At 43.8% G+C, this 14,889-nt stretch overlaps 1 protein-coding gene across 1 annotated transcript in view; it reads right to left on the bottom strand.

The window, feature by feature from the left end:
• Nucleotides 1-797: 797 nt before the first annotated feature.
• SSPN (sarcospan) overlaps nucleotides 798-14,889 on the bottom strand; it is a 29,074-nt gene continuing 14,982 nt past the window's right edge. The window contains exons 2-3 of the mRNA XM_066590142.1: nucleotides 11,382-11,468; nucleotides 798-2,783 (exon numbers count right to left, since the gene is read on the bottom strand). Coding sequence (XP_066446239.1) covers nucleotides 2,418-2,783; nucleotides 11,382-11,468 — 453 coding nt within the window. The 3' untranslated portion in view covers nucleotides 798-2,417. The remainder of the gene's footprint in view (nucleotides 2,784-11,381; nucleotides 11,469-14,889) is intronic.

The raw sequence follows: 14,889 nt of genomic DNA on the forward strand, positions 1-14,889 counted from the left end.
TATAACTAGTATAATACTGCCCCCTATGTACAAGAATATAACTACTATAATACTGCCCCCTATGTACAAGAATATAACTACTATAATACTGCCCCCTATGTACAAGAATATAACTACTATAATACTGCCTCCTATGTACAAGAATATAACTACTATAATACTGCCCCCTGTGTACAAGAATATAACTACTATAATACTGTCCTCTATGTACAAGATTATAACTAGTATAATACTGCCCCCTATGTACAAGAATATAACTACTATAATACTGCTCCCTATGTACAAGAATATAACTACTATAATACTGCCCCCTATGTACAAGAATATAACTACTATAATACTGCCTCCTATGTACAAGAATATAACTACTATAATACTGCCCCCTGTGTACAAGAATATAACTACTATAATAGTGCCCCCTATGTACAAGAATATAACTACTATAATACTGCCCCCTGTGTACAAGAATATAACTACTATAATAGTGCCCCCTATGTACAAGAATATAACTACTATAATACTGCCCCCTATGTACAAGAATATAACTACTATAATACTGCCTCCTATGTACAAGAATATAACTACTATAATACTGCCCCCTATGTACAAGAATATAACTACTATAATACTGCCCCCTATGTACAAGAATATAACTACTATAATACTGCTCCCTATGTACAAGATTATAACTAGTATAATACTGCCCCCTATGTACAAGAATATAACTACTATAATACTGCTCCCTGTGGACAAGAACATATACAGGACGTTGGATATAAGAATCACAGTAGATGATATATAATATATACTCTGTTATTGGTTTGTCTCCCAGGTATATAATGTATAGATTAGAACTTCTGGACTTTTTGTCTCTTCTTCCTCTATAATATATGAAGCCCCGTGTATGCGGGGCCCGCGCCCCGGGCGGCCTTGGCTATGACATCTTGAACATATGCAGATATAGTGTTACGGGCGCAGAGTCAGATTAAAGTCCCAGCTCTCGGTCTTTGCATATAGTCCTATTCTTGCTCTCACTCCTCTGTGCTGCTGTGGGGTTTTCGATGCTTGATTCCATCTCTTCCCGTTGCTGTCCTGGCACTGTCCAGTGCTGGCACTCGTGTCTCTTTAGTATGATTGTAAGTGAGGCCTGAGGTTCCCATCACTTCCAGTTGCCCAGTAGTCGAGAACGCTCGATATTTGGTTTTAGCCTTTGCAATTTTCTGATGTTTTTGTACTGATTTCTGCTGTTCTCCATTCACATCCAAAGCTGCACTCGGCACTCTTTTGGCTGCTACCAGAATTCTATATATGCTTAATGGAAATGATAAAACTGCCACTAAGTAGCTCATCAGAGTGCGCTCTGTACAGGCACTTGGACCAGCAAGGGGCAACAATGCTGGGAAATAGCAGATTTTTGAATGCAGCTTTGGTTGTGATTAGAGTATTAGACATAACACAATAGAAAAAGTAGAATCAGGCTGTACCATTTCTGGTCTGCTAATATTCCCTGTATAGAGCAGGCAGAATCCTTAATATATGGTTTTAAAATATATTCTCTTCTTATTAAAGGGGTTGTCCACTTTTGACAGTCAATTTGCTTAGAAGGTTCCTGCAAAATTAGGTAATTACAAGGTGTTACTCTACTGGCAGTGATCGCCTGTAAGCTCGGTAGCAAGTGTTCAATTTCTCTGCAGCGCCTCTGCAGGTGACATGAGGCATTACATCATTCCCATAGAAATCAATCGGCTGCCTTTGTAATGTCTGTACAATTTAGGTGCTGTTTATAGTCCTGGCTTATAGTGGCAGCTTCCATACGAGGGACCCCCTATAGTCACTCAAGAAGTCTTAAGAGAGTTTTTGGAAAAAAAACATGTCTAACAAGATAACTTCTTGAACTCCAAGCCCCGCCCTCTGCTGCCTGACAACTTCAGTCATCCTCTCCGGTTAGACTGAACATCACAATTCCTTTACTGGGGCGAGGTGGGTGACAGCCAATGTCTTCGTCACCCAGCTTTCCTGCAGTCATATTTGTAGATTAGGGCTGACAACCTGGAGGCGGTTATAACGGGGGCCATATTGGTTATCACTCAACTTTCTTAGGGCCACATATAGTGAAGAAATGGGAGAATTAACATATTTTTGACTACATTGTCAAAATGTTTTTGTTACTTTAGGGTTAAATGTCCAAAAACAAACTTTTTGTTGTAGGGAATAAGGACTACATTCATGACATCAGTATGCTGGACAGACCACTAGAGTGGAGTAAGGCATTTGGGGGTCCCGATGCAAATCTTGGGCCTAGAATGTGGGGTACAGTCAGGAACCCAGAGTACATCGGGGCCCCCCAGTGTATTGGGATCTACTCAGCATTGTGGTAAGTTCCACTTGGCCAGGTGACATCAGCTCCGTTCTCTCCACTAGACTTTCTGTTGGGGGGTCCCGTGGGCCGACGACCCTTGAAGCCACATGCCCACGTAGAAGACCTGGTAGCGGTGATTCCACATGACGAAGCAGGCCACCAGGCAGACCAGGGCGAGCAGGAGGTTCAGACTCATCTGCAGAAGCACAAACAGCTTGATGGTGGTGGTGACCGTGTCGCAGTCCGCTACGTGCTGGTAGAGGAAAGTGCGGCTCAGCGGGTCTGACGGATCCAGGGTGCATTGGCACGACTCGGCCTCCATCTTGCAGGTGTATTTGGTGATCTGGTTATAATGGTGAGCCGCGAAAGCTACGGCCAGGACACAGATGATCAAGCTGAGGGCGCTGAGCAGGAAATACAGCAGCTGAAAAAGACACAACACGCGGGTCATACAGGGGAGAGGGGCCCCACAGCGTCAATACCGATGGGGCCCCTTCCTGGTGTCACTACATCTTAATGATAGGACCTAAAACTGTAAGCTCCACCCCTTTCTCTCGCAGACACTGGACTTAAAGGGTTATTCCGGGACTTTCTAAACTTGATCGCACGCTTCCCAACTCGCCCAGATTCTGAGTGACAGTCCTGGATTTGGAATGTTGTCCTGCGGTCCAAGGCGGCAAGAGGCATATCCCTACTTCCCCCCAACAAGCATTTAACTCTTTTGTAGTTGAGGTCCGGTGGCAGCGGCCTCCACTGCTGTAATGAGTGCGACCCATGACCTTCTCCCTCAGTCTGCGGTCTGCACATAGGCACCCGGCGGAGGGGTCCAAGTTAAATACTTGTCAGGTGGCTGGAAGTCCACTGCGGGGGTTACTATTAAGACTCGGGCTACTGTATGGGCACTATTACCATTGGGGTTACTGTGAGGGCACTATTACAACTGGGGCCACAAATTGGGTAAATAGAACTACTAGGGCTATTATAGGGGCACAAAAACTACTGGGGTTCCTGTGGGGGTCACTATTACTACTGGGATCACTGAGGGAGTTACTATTACTACTGGGACCACTGATGGGGTCACTACTACTACTGAGGCTACTTTCAGTTTCAATAAAACTACTGAGGCCACTGATGGAGTCACTATTACTACTGGGACCACTGATGGAGTCACTATTACTACTGGGACCACTGATGGAGTCACTATTACTACTGGGACCACTGATGGAGTCACTATTACTACTGGGACCACTGATGGAGTCACTATTATTACTGGGACCACTGATGGAGTCACTATTATTACTGGGACCACTGATGGGGTCACGATTACTACTGGGACCACTGATGGGGTCACTATTACTACTGGGACAACTGATGGGGTCACTATTACTACTGGGACCACTGATGGAGTCACTATTACTACTGGGACCACTGATGGAGTCACTATTACTACTGGGACCACTGATGGAGTCACTATTACTACTGGGACCACTGATGGAGTCACTATTACTACTGGGACCACTGATGGAGTCACTATTATTACTGGGACCACTGATGGAGTCACTATTATTACTGGGACCACTGATGGGGTCACGATTACTACTGGGACCACTGATGGGGTCACTATTACTACTGGGACAACTTATGGGGTCACTATTACTACTGGGACCACTGATGGGGTCACTATTACTACTGGCACCACTGATGGAGTTAGTATTACTACTGGGACCACTGATGGAGTTAGTATTACTACTGGGACCACTGATGGAGTTAGTATTACTACTGGGACCACTGATGGAGTTAGTATTACTACTGGGACCACTGATGGAGTTACTATTACTACTGGCACCACTGATGGAGTTAGTATTACTACTGGGACCACTGATGAGTTAGTATTACTACTGGGACCACTGATGGAGTCACTATTACTACTGGCACCACTGATGGAGTCACTATTACTACTGGGACCACTGATGGAGTCACTATTACTACTGGGACCACTGATGGAGTCACTATTACTACTGGGACCACTGATGGAGTCACTATTATTACTGGGACCACAGATGGGGTCACTATTACTACTGAGGCTACTTTCAGGCTCAATAAAACTACTGGGACCACTGATGGAGTCACTATTACTACTGGGACCACTGATGGAGTCACTATTACTACTGGGACCACTGATGGAGTCCCTATTACTACTGAGGCCACTGATGGAGTTACTATTACTACTGAGGCCACTGATGGAGTTACTTTTACTACTGAGGCCACTGATGGAGTTACTATTACTACTGAGGCCACTATGGGGGTCACTATTACTACTGGGACCACTGATGGGGTCACGATTACTACTGGGAACACTGATGGGGTCACTATTACTACTGGGACCACTGATGGAGTCACTATTACTACTGAGGCCACTGATGGAGTCACTATTACTACTGAGGCCACTGATGGAGTTACTATTACTACTGAGGCCACTGATGGAGTTACTATTACTACTGAGGCCACTATGGGGGTCACTATTACTACTGGGACCACTGATGGAATCATATTACTACTGGGACCACTGATGGAGTCACTATTATTACTGGGACCACTGATGGGGTCACTATTACTACTGGGATCACTGAGGGAGTTACTATTACTACTGGGACCACTGATGGGGTCACTATTACTACTGAGGCTACTTTCAGTTTCAATAAAACTACTGAGGCCACTGATGGAGTTACTATTACTACTGAGGCCACTGATGGAGTTACTATTACTACTGAGGCCACTGATGGAGTTACTTTTACTACTGAGGCCACTGATGGAGTTACTATTACTACTGAGGCCACTATGGGGGTCACTATTACTACTGGGACCACTGATGGGGTCACGATTACTACTGGGAACACTGATGGGGGTCACTATTACTACTGGGACCACTGATGGAGTCACTATTACTACTGAGGCCACTGATGGAGTCACTATTACTACTGAGGCCACTGATGGAGTCACTATTACTACTGAGGCCACTGATGGAGTCACTATTACTACTGAGGCCACTGATGGAGTTACTATTACTACTGAGGCCACTGATGGAGTTACTATTACTACTGAGGCCACTATGGGGGTCACTATTACTACTGGGACCACTGATGGAATCATATTACTACTGGGACCACTGATGGAGTCACTATTATTACTGGGACCACTGATGGGGTCACTATTACTACTGGGATCACTGAGGGAGTTACTATTACTACTGGGACCACTGATGGGGTCACTATTACTACTGAGGCTACTTTCAGTTTCAATAAAACTACTGAGGCCACTGATGGAGTTACTATTACTACTGAGGCCACTGATGGAGTTACTATTACTACTGAGGCCACTGATGGAGTTACTTTTACTACTGGGACCACTGATGGAGTCACTATTATTACTGGGACCACTGATGGAGTCACTATTATTACTGGGACCACTGATGGAGTCACTATTACTACTGGGACCACTGATGGGGTCACTATTACTACTGGGACCACTGATGGGGTCACGATTACTACTGGGACCACTGATGGGGTCACGATTACTACTGGGACCACTGATGGGGTCACTATTACTACTGGGACCACTGATGGGGTCACGATTACTACTGGGACCACTGATGGGGTCACGATTACTACTGGGACCACTGATGGGGTCACTATTACTACTGGGACCACTGATGGGGTCACTATTACTACTGGGACCACTGATGGGGTCACTATTACTACTGGGACCACTGATGGGGTCACTATTACTACTGGGACCACTGATGGGGTCACGATTACTACTGGGACCACTGATGGGGTCACGATTACTACTGGGACCACTGATGGGGTCACTATTATTACTGGGACCACTGATGGAGTCACTATTACTACTGGGACCACTGATGGGGTCACTATTACTACTGGGACCACTGATGGGGTCACTATTACTACTGGGACCACTGATGGAGTTAGTATTTCTACTGGGACCACTGATGGAGTTAGTATTACTACTGGGACCACTGATGGAGTCACTATTACTACTGGGACCACTGATGGAGTCACTATTGCTACTGGGACCACTGATGGAGTCACTATTGCTACTGGGACCACTGATGGAGTCACTATTACTACTGGGACCACTGATGGAGTTACTATTATTACTGGGACCACTGATGGAGTTAGTATTACTACTGGGACCACTGATGGAGTTAGTATTACTACTGGGACCACTGATGGAGTTACTATTACTACTGGGACCACTGATGGGGTCACGATTACTACTGGGACCACTGATGGGGTCACGATTACTACTGGGACCACTGATGGGGTCACGATTACTACCTGGACCACTGATGGAGTTACTATTACTACTTGGACCACTGATGGAGTTACTATTACTACTGGGACCACTAATGGAGTTACTATTACTACTGGGACCAGTGATGGAGTCACTATTACTACTGGGACCAGTGATGGAGTCACTATTACTACTGGGACCAGTGATGGAGTCACTATTACTACTGGGACCAGTGATGGAGTCACTATTACTACTGGGACCAGTGATGGAGTCACTATTACTACTGGGACCACTGATGGAGTTAGTATTACTACTGAGGCCACTATGGGGGTCACTATTGCTACTGGGACCACTGATGGAGTCACTATTACTACTGGGACCACTGATGGGGTCACGATTACTACTGGGACCACTGATGGGGTCACGATTACTATTGGGACCACTGATGGGGTCACGATTACTACTGGGACCACTGATGGGGTCACTATTACTACTGGGACCACTGATGGGGTCACTATTACTACTGGGACCACTGATGGGGTCACTATTACTACTGGGACCACTGATGGGGTCACTATTACTACTGGGACCACTGATGGGGTCACTATTACTACTGGGACCACTGATGGAGTTAGTATTACTACTGGGACCACTGATGGAGTCACTATTACTACTGGGACCACTGATGGAGTCACTATTACTACTGGGACCACTGATGGAGTCACTATTACTACTGGGACCACTGATGGAGTCACTATTACTACTGGGACCACTGATGGAGTCACTATTACTACTGGGACCACTGATGGAGTCACTATTATTACTGGGACCACTATGTGCGTCACTATTACTACTGAGGACACTGATGAAGTTACTATTATTACTGGGACCACTGATGGGGTCACGATTACTACTGGGACCACTGATGGGGTCACGATTACTACTGGGACCACTGATGGGGTCACTATTACTACTGGGACCACTGATGGGGTCACTATTACTACTGGGACCACTGATGGGGTCACTATTACTACTGGGACCACTGATGGGGTCACTATTACTACTGGGACCACTGATGGAGTTAGTATTACTACTGGGACCACTGATGGAGTCACTATTACTACTGGGACCACTGATGGAGTCACTATTACTACTGGGACCACTGATGGAGTCACTATTACTACTGGGACCACTGATGGAGTCATTATTGCTACTGGGACCACTGATGGAGTCATTATTGCTACTGGGACCACTGATGGAGTCACTATTGCTACTGGGACCACTGATGGAGGCACTATTGCTACTGGGACCACTGATGGAGTCACTATTACTACTGGGACCACTGATGGAGTTACTATTACTACTGGGACCACTGATGGAGTCACTATTATTACTGGGACCACTATGTGCGTCACTATTACTACTGAGGACACTGATGAAGTTACTATTATTACTGGGACCACTGATGGGGTCACGATTACTACTGGGACCACTGATGGGGTCACGATTACTACTGGGACCACTGATGGGGTCACGATTACTACTGGGACCACTGATGGGGTCACGATTACTACTGGGACCACTGATGGGGTCACGATTACTACTGGGACCACTGATGGGGTCACGATTACTACTGGGACCACTGATGGAGTCACTATTACTACTGGGACCACTGATGGAGTCACTATTACTACTGGGACCACTGATGGAGTCACTATTACTACTGGGACCACTGATGGAGTTACTATTACTACTGGGACCACTGATGGAGTCACTATTACTACTGGGACCACTGATGGAGTCAGTATTACTACTGGGACCACTGATGGAGTCAGTATTACTACTGGGACCACTGATGGAGTCAGTATTACTACTGGGACCACTGATGGAGTCACTATTACTACTGGGACCACTGATGGAGTCACTATTACTACTGGGACCACTGATGGAGTCACTATTACTACTGGGACCACTGATGGAGTCACTATTACTACTGGGACCACTGATGGAGTCACTATTACTACTGGGACCACTGATGGAGTCACTATTACTACTGGGACCACTGATGGAGTCACTATTACTACTGGGACCACTGATGGAGTCACTATTACTACTGGGACCACTGATGGAGTCACTATTACTACTGGGACCACTGATGGAGTCACTATTACTACTGGGACCACTGATGGAGTCACTATTACTACTGGGACCACTGATGGAGTCACTATTACTACTGGGACCACTGATGGAGTCACTATTACTACTGGGACCACTGATGGAGTCAGTATTACTACTGGGACCACTGATGGAGTCAGTATTACTACTGGGACCACTGATGGAGTCAGTATTACTACTGGGACCATTGATGGAGTCAGTATTACTACTGGGACCACTGATGGAGTCAGTATTACTACTGGGACCACTGATGGAGTCAGTATTACTACTGGGACCACTGATGGAGTCACTATTACTACTGGGACCACTGATGGAGTCACTATTACTACTGGGACCACTGATGGAGTCACTATTACTACTGGGACCACTGATGGAGTCACTATTACTACTGGGACCACTGATGGAGTCACTATTATTACTGGGACCACTGATGGAGTCACTATTATTACTGGGACCACTGATGGGGTCACTATTATTACTGGGACCACTGATGGAGTCACTATTATTACTGGGACCACTGATGGAGTTACTATTACTACTGAGGCCACTGGGGGGGTCACTATTACTACTGGGGCCATTATTACTTTGAGTGCATCACTGGAGGGTACTAATATGGGATACGGAGGGCATGACATTTTTTGTGTGGCCTATCCTAAAAGTTCACCACAACCTGCTACAAACACCGCTAGCACCACTGCTTTTCATTGCACAAAAGTTGTGAGGTATGTGATCTACTCGGACCCGCCATTCGGATCCCCGCGATCAGCTGATTCTTCTTGTGGCTATCGTCAGTGAAGGAAGCAGAAATCACTGACCGTAATGCAGCGCCAACCTCGGGTTGGTATTACACTACAGTGCCTGTTGAAATACCAACCCAGGCCGCTGCGCTGTGGTCAGCGGGTTCAGCTCTCTGCGCTTACAATGGTACTGAGAATCAGCTGATAAGTGAGGATCATCTATTGACGACCTGTTGATCATAGCTAGTAAAAGTTAACAAAGTCCTGGAATACCCCTTTAGCTACATCTTAAGGGGGTGTTTATACTTTTGCAGTCCCTTAGTTTTATGGCTGTTATGCTCCAAAAATAAAGAAAATGAGCCACTTTGCATATAGTCTTAATTAAAAATTTACCGTTTTGCATCTACAGCTCCTAGGCACATCGATGTGTCTCCATGATAACAGACTACAATCAAAGCTTATGTAGTCTGATCCTGCAGTCATTCTTCCTCCCTTACGTTCTTGCTTATTTACATCAGTAAGTAGTAAGAGAAGACTAAGTGTGACGGGAGCGAGGCTGTGCGGGCAAGAGAGTCTGGCATCGTTTGCCTGACAGTCATCCCGTCTAAAAGGGCCATTCGTGCAGTTTTAGACTCTATAGATCTTCAAAAACAGTTCGTTGCAAAAGTCTGCACACCCTTCACAAAGGGAGCTTAGGTACGTTGCGTGACAAACACTGCGAAAGCTGTTATGGCAGCCATGTTGGTGGTCACTCAGCTTTTCAATTTTGCTGTGAATGTACCTTTTAACCCTGAATCTGCCACAGGCCACTTTAGACACAACGATGATCACTCCTCTTCCATCTTTAAGTGATAATGGTTGTGTGCATTCACAGGGCAAGGTGATCGCTCAAAATTCACTCAAACGGCGGCCTGAGTGACTGTTCTGAGCGTTGACTTTGGATAAGTGTTTAAATGAAGGCCCACACTGTATGCAGAAGACAAGCAGGACCGCCATCATCTGCTTACAGCTGCTGTCTTCTCGGAGCACTCAGCTGTTATACAGCTGAGCTCTCCGAGCGGGGTATGCAGAACACAGCTGGAGCGCAGTCTTCTGCATACTCTGGCTGTGTTCCCCGAGCGGGATACCAGCTGAAACAATAGTATCAGTATCCCGCTGTGAACTCAGCATGCGGCACTGATAAGGCTCATCGTTCTTTTTCAGCTTGCTGATAGAGAACGATGAACGACTCGTTAACAAAAACTGCACAATGTCCGTGTATTTAGACCCAACGATGCTCGCTAAAAGACGTCTTTGAGTGATTTACGAGCGAGAATCGTTGGGGATAAATGGGCCTTAACATGAAAAAAGCTGGTGATGCAAAAAATCAGATATAAGCACACCTCCCATGACGGAGCTCGGGGCGAGAACACACTGGGGGATATTCTCAGGTGCAAATTCCTTGTCAGCTTCAGGTCTCATGACTGATCAATAAAGAAGGGCAAGTGAGGACGGAGGAGAGATGAGCCCTAGATAGACACCGTCATATAACGCACCACGAGATTGTCGCCTGCACCCAGGGACGTAACTATAGCGGATGCAGGGGATGCGGTTGAACCCGGGCCCAGGTGCCTTAGGGGGCCCATAAGGCCTCTACTCTCCATATAGGGAGCCCAGTAGTATGGATAAAGCATTATAGTTGGGGGCCCTGTTACAGGTTTTGCATCGGAGCCCAGGAGCTTCAAGTTATGCCTCTGCCTGCACCTCTATATAGCATACAGGTGGCGGTGATAGGAGCAACCAAGAAATCAACTCACCTTCAAGGCAAACTGTCCAGATGTCTTCTCATAAGGCTGATAAGGGAGACAGAGCAAGATCAAGCCCAAGATAGCGACCACACTGACCTGGAAATACAAGGGACACCTAATGAAGACACCTCAGTCATATATAGGCGGCAGTATTATAGTAGTTATATTCTTGTACATAGGGGGCGGTATTATAGTAGTTATATTCTTGTACATAGGGGGCAGTATTATAGTAGTTATATTCTTGTACATAGGGGGCAGTATTATAGTAGTTATATTCTTGTACATAGGGGGCAGTATTATAGTAGTTATATTCTTGTACATAGGGGGCAGTATTATAGTAGTTATATTCTTGTACATAGGGGGCAGTATTATAGTAGTTATATTCTTGTACATAGGAGCAGTATTATAGTAGTTATATTCTTGTACATATTGGGTAGTATTATAGTAGTTATATTCTTGTACGTAGGGGGCAGTATTATAGTAGTTATATTCTTGTACATAGGGGGCAGTATTATAGTAGTTATATTCTTGTACATAGGGGGCAGTATTATAGTAGTTATATTCTTGTACATAGGGGGCAGTATTATAGTAGTTATATTCTTGTATATAGGATCAGTATTATAGTAGTTATATTCTTGTACATAGGGAGCAGTATTATAGTAGTTATATTCTTGTACATAGGGGGCAGTATTATAGTAGTTATATTCTTGTACATAGGGGGCAGTATTATAGTAGTTATATTCTTGTCCATAGGGGGCAGTATTATAGTAGTTATATTCTTGTACATATTGGGTAGTATTATAGTAGTTATATTCTTGTACGTAAGGAGCAGTATTATAGTAGTTATATTCTTGTACATAGGGGGCAGTATTATAGTAGTTATATTCTTGTACATATTGGGTAGAATTATAGTAGTTATATTCCTGTACATAGGGGGCAGTATTATAGTAGTTATATTCTTGTACATAGGGGGCAGTATTATAGTAGTTATATTCTTGTACATATTGGGTAGTATTATAGTAGTTATATTCTTGTACGTAAGGAGCAGTATTATAGTAGTTATATTCTTGTACATAGGGGGCAGTATTATAGTAGTTATATTCTTGTACATATTGGGTAGAATTATAGTAGTTATATTCCTGTACATAGGGGGCAGTATTATAGTAGTTATATTCTTGTACATAGGAGGCAGTATTATAGTAGTTATATTCTTGTACATAGGGGGCAGTATTATAGTAGTTATATTCTTGTACATAGGGGCAGTATTATAGTAGTTATATTCTTGTACATCGGGGGCAGTATTATAGTAGTTATATTCTTGTACATAGGGGGCAGTATTATAGTAGTTATATTCTTGTACATAGGGGCAGTATTATAGTAGTTATATTCTTGTACATAGGAGGCAGTATTATAGTAGTTATATTCTTGTACATAGGAAGCAGTATTATAGTAGTTATATTCTGGTACATAGGGGGCAGTATTATAGTAGTTATATTCTTGTACATAGGGGCAGTATTATAGTAGTTATATTCTTGTACATAGGAGGCAGTATTATAGTAGTTATATTTTTGTACATAGGAGGCAGTATTATAGGAGTTATATTCCTGTACATAGGGGGCAGTATTATAGTAGTTATATTCTTGTACATAGGAGGCAGTATTATAGTAGTTATATTCTTGTACATAGGGGGCAGTATTATAGTAGTTATATTCTTGTACATAGGGGCAGTATTATAGTAGTTATATTCTTGTACATAGGCTGCAGTATTATAGTAGGTATATTGTTGTACATAGGGGGCAGTATTATAGTAGTTATATTCTTGTACATAGGGGCAGTATTATAGTAGTTATATTCTTGTACATAGGAGGCAGTATTATAGTAGTTATATTCTTGTACATAGGGGGCAGTATTATAGAGTTGTATTCTAATATAAGGGGCAGTAGTATTATTGATGGGGTTTCTTCACTACGGATTGACTTTCTAATATTTTCAGTTGAGCTGCTGTTCTACTCTTTGAGTAAACAACCCATTATTCACTATATGACCCCGTGGGCTGGAATTATCTCCTTTGCTGTCTGTCAGCTGACAATCTTGTGACACTTAGATAATATGAATAATAACCGCAATTTTCTGACACAAAGGTGTTGAACAAACAAATAAATGACAGCCTCCGTTCTGTGCGCTCATGTGATGATGTTGTAAGGGCTGCAGGTCACAATCTGAAGAGGGTAGTAGAGGCCAGTGATCTCTACATTCATGCTATGCTGAGCCTTCTAAGTACATGAATAGAATCTTAGGCTTGCAGAAAGGAAAACCCTGTGTGTCAACAAGCCTATCACCGAGGGAATCACTAAAATATAACTTTTATTAGGTAAAGATAAAAATAAAAATGTATAAAAGGCGTGGACTCTTATTCCAGTTACACTCCTACTGGACAAGTAGATATTCTAACAGTAGTAAGTCCATATAAGTATATACCAGATGATGCGCTAAGTTCTAACTCCACAACCACAATGACCCCATCTATATTGTTGGTGCATGGGTCGAGATATATTATGGTTGTGTACAGCTCCACGTGTATAAATGGCCACAAGGGCTAACAAAGCACAATGTAGGTTATGTTTTTTGTATTTATACGTTGGAGCCGATAAATGGGTAAAGGCCAGAATAATAAATGTAACCCCCGTCTGGCAGAGTATTGAGGCATATATTAATGCCCAGGAAATATAGCATCAATCAGGTATATACTGTGTGGTATATCCCCTATTATGGTGGATTATACCCTGATGCGATAACCAGCTATAGTAAACACGGTCACTAATTTCATCTATATAGTGACTCGCTTGATTGACGTCATTTAGCGTGTTTATCTAGTTTATATAAAAGCTGGCAAATAGACTGCAGCGCTGAGTGGTCTGTAACTAGGAGTTAAATGGTGCAAGGACATATTACAGCACCAAACGTTCCTTTTATTTTACCACATTCCCATTAGGGACAGACACAGCGGAGAGTCTTAGACCAGGGTCATCAACTCATAAGACCCTGTCACATGGACTAAACACTGCTGAGTGCAGCTAATAAAAACAGCTGATCACTGCTTCACTAGAGATGAATGCCGCTGTTTGTGAGATTTTATAATCACCAGCAGCTACGAGCAGCTGAACTGAAGAGGGTTCAATAAGATATATAATGAACCCTCTTTGTCAGTAACTGCTGCATTCACTATCACCATTTAAGCATAGATAGCCCGATATACAATGATGTGGACATCTGTGGCATGTCAAGCACAACATTAATATATGCCTCAATACTCTGCCAGACGGGGGTTACATTTATTATTCTGGCCTTTACCCATTTATCGGCTCCAACGTATAAATACAAAAAACATAACCTACATTGTGCTTTGTTAGCCCTTGTGGCCATTTATACACGTGGAGCTGTACACAACCATAATATATCTCGACCCATGCACCAACAATATAGATGGGGTCATTGTGGTTGTGGAGTTAGAACTTAG

This window comes from Eleutherodactylus coqui, chromosome 2 (assembly GCF_035609145.1).
Source record: "Eleutherodactylus coqui strain aEleCoq1 chromosome 2, aEleCoq1.hap1, whole genome shotgun sequence".
Lineage (NCBI taxonomy): Eukaryota > Metazoa > Chordata > Amphibia > Anura > Eleutherodactylidae > Eleutherodactylus > Eleutherodactylus coqui.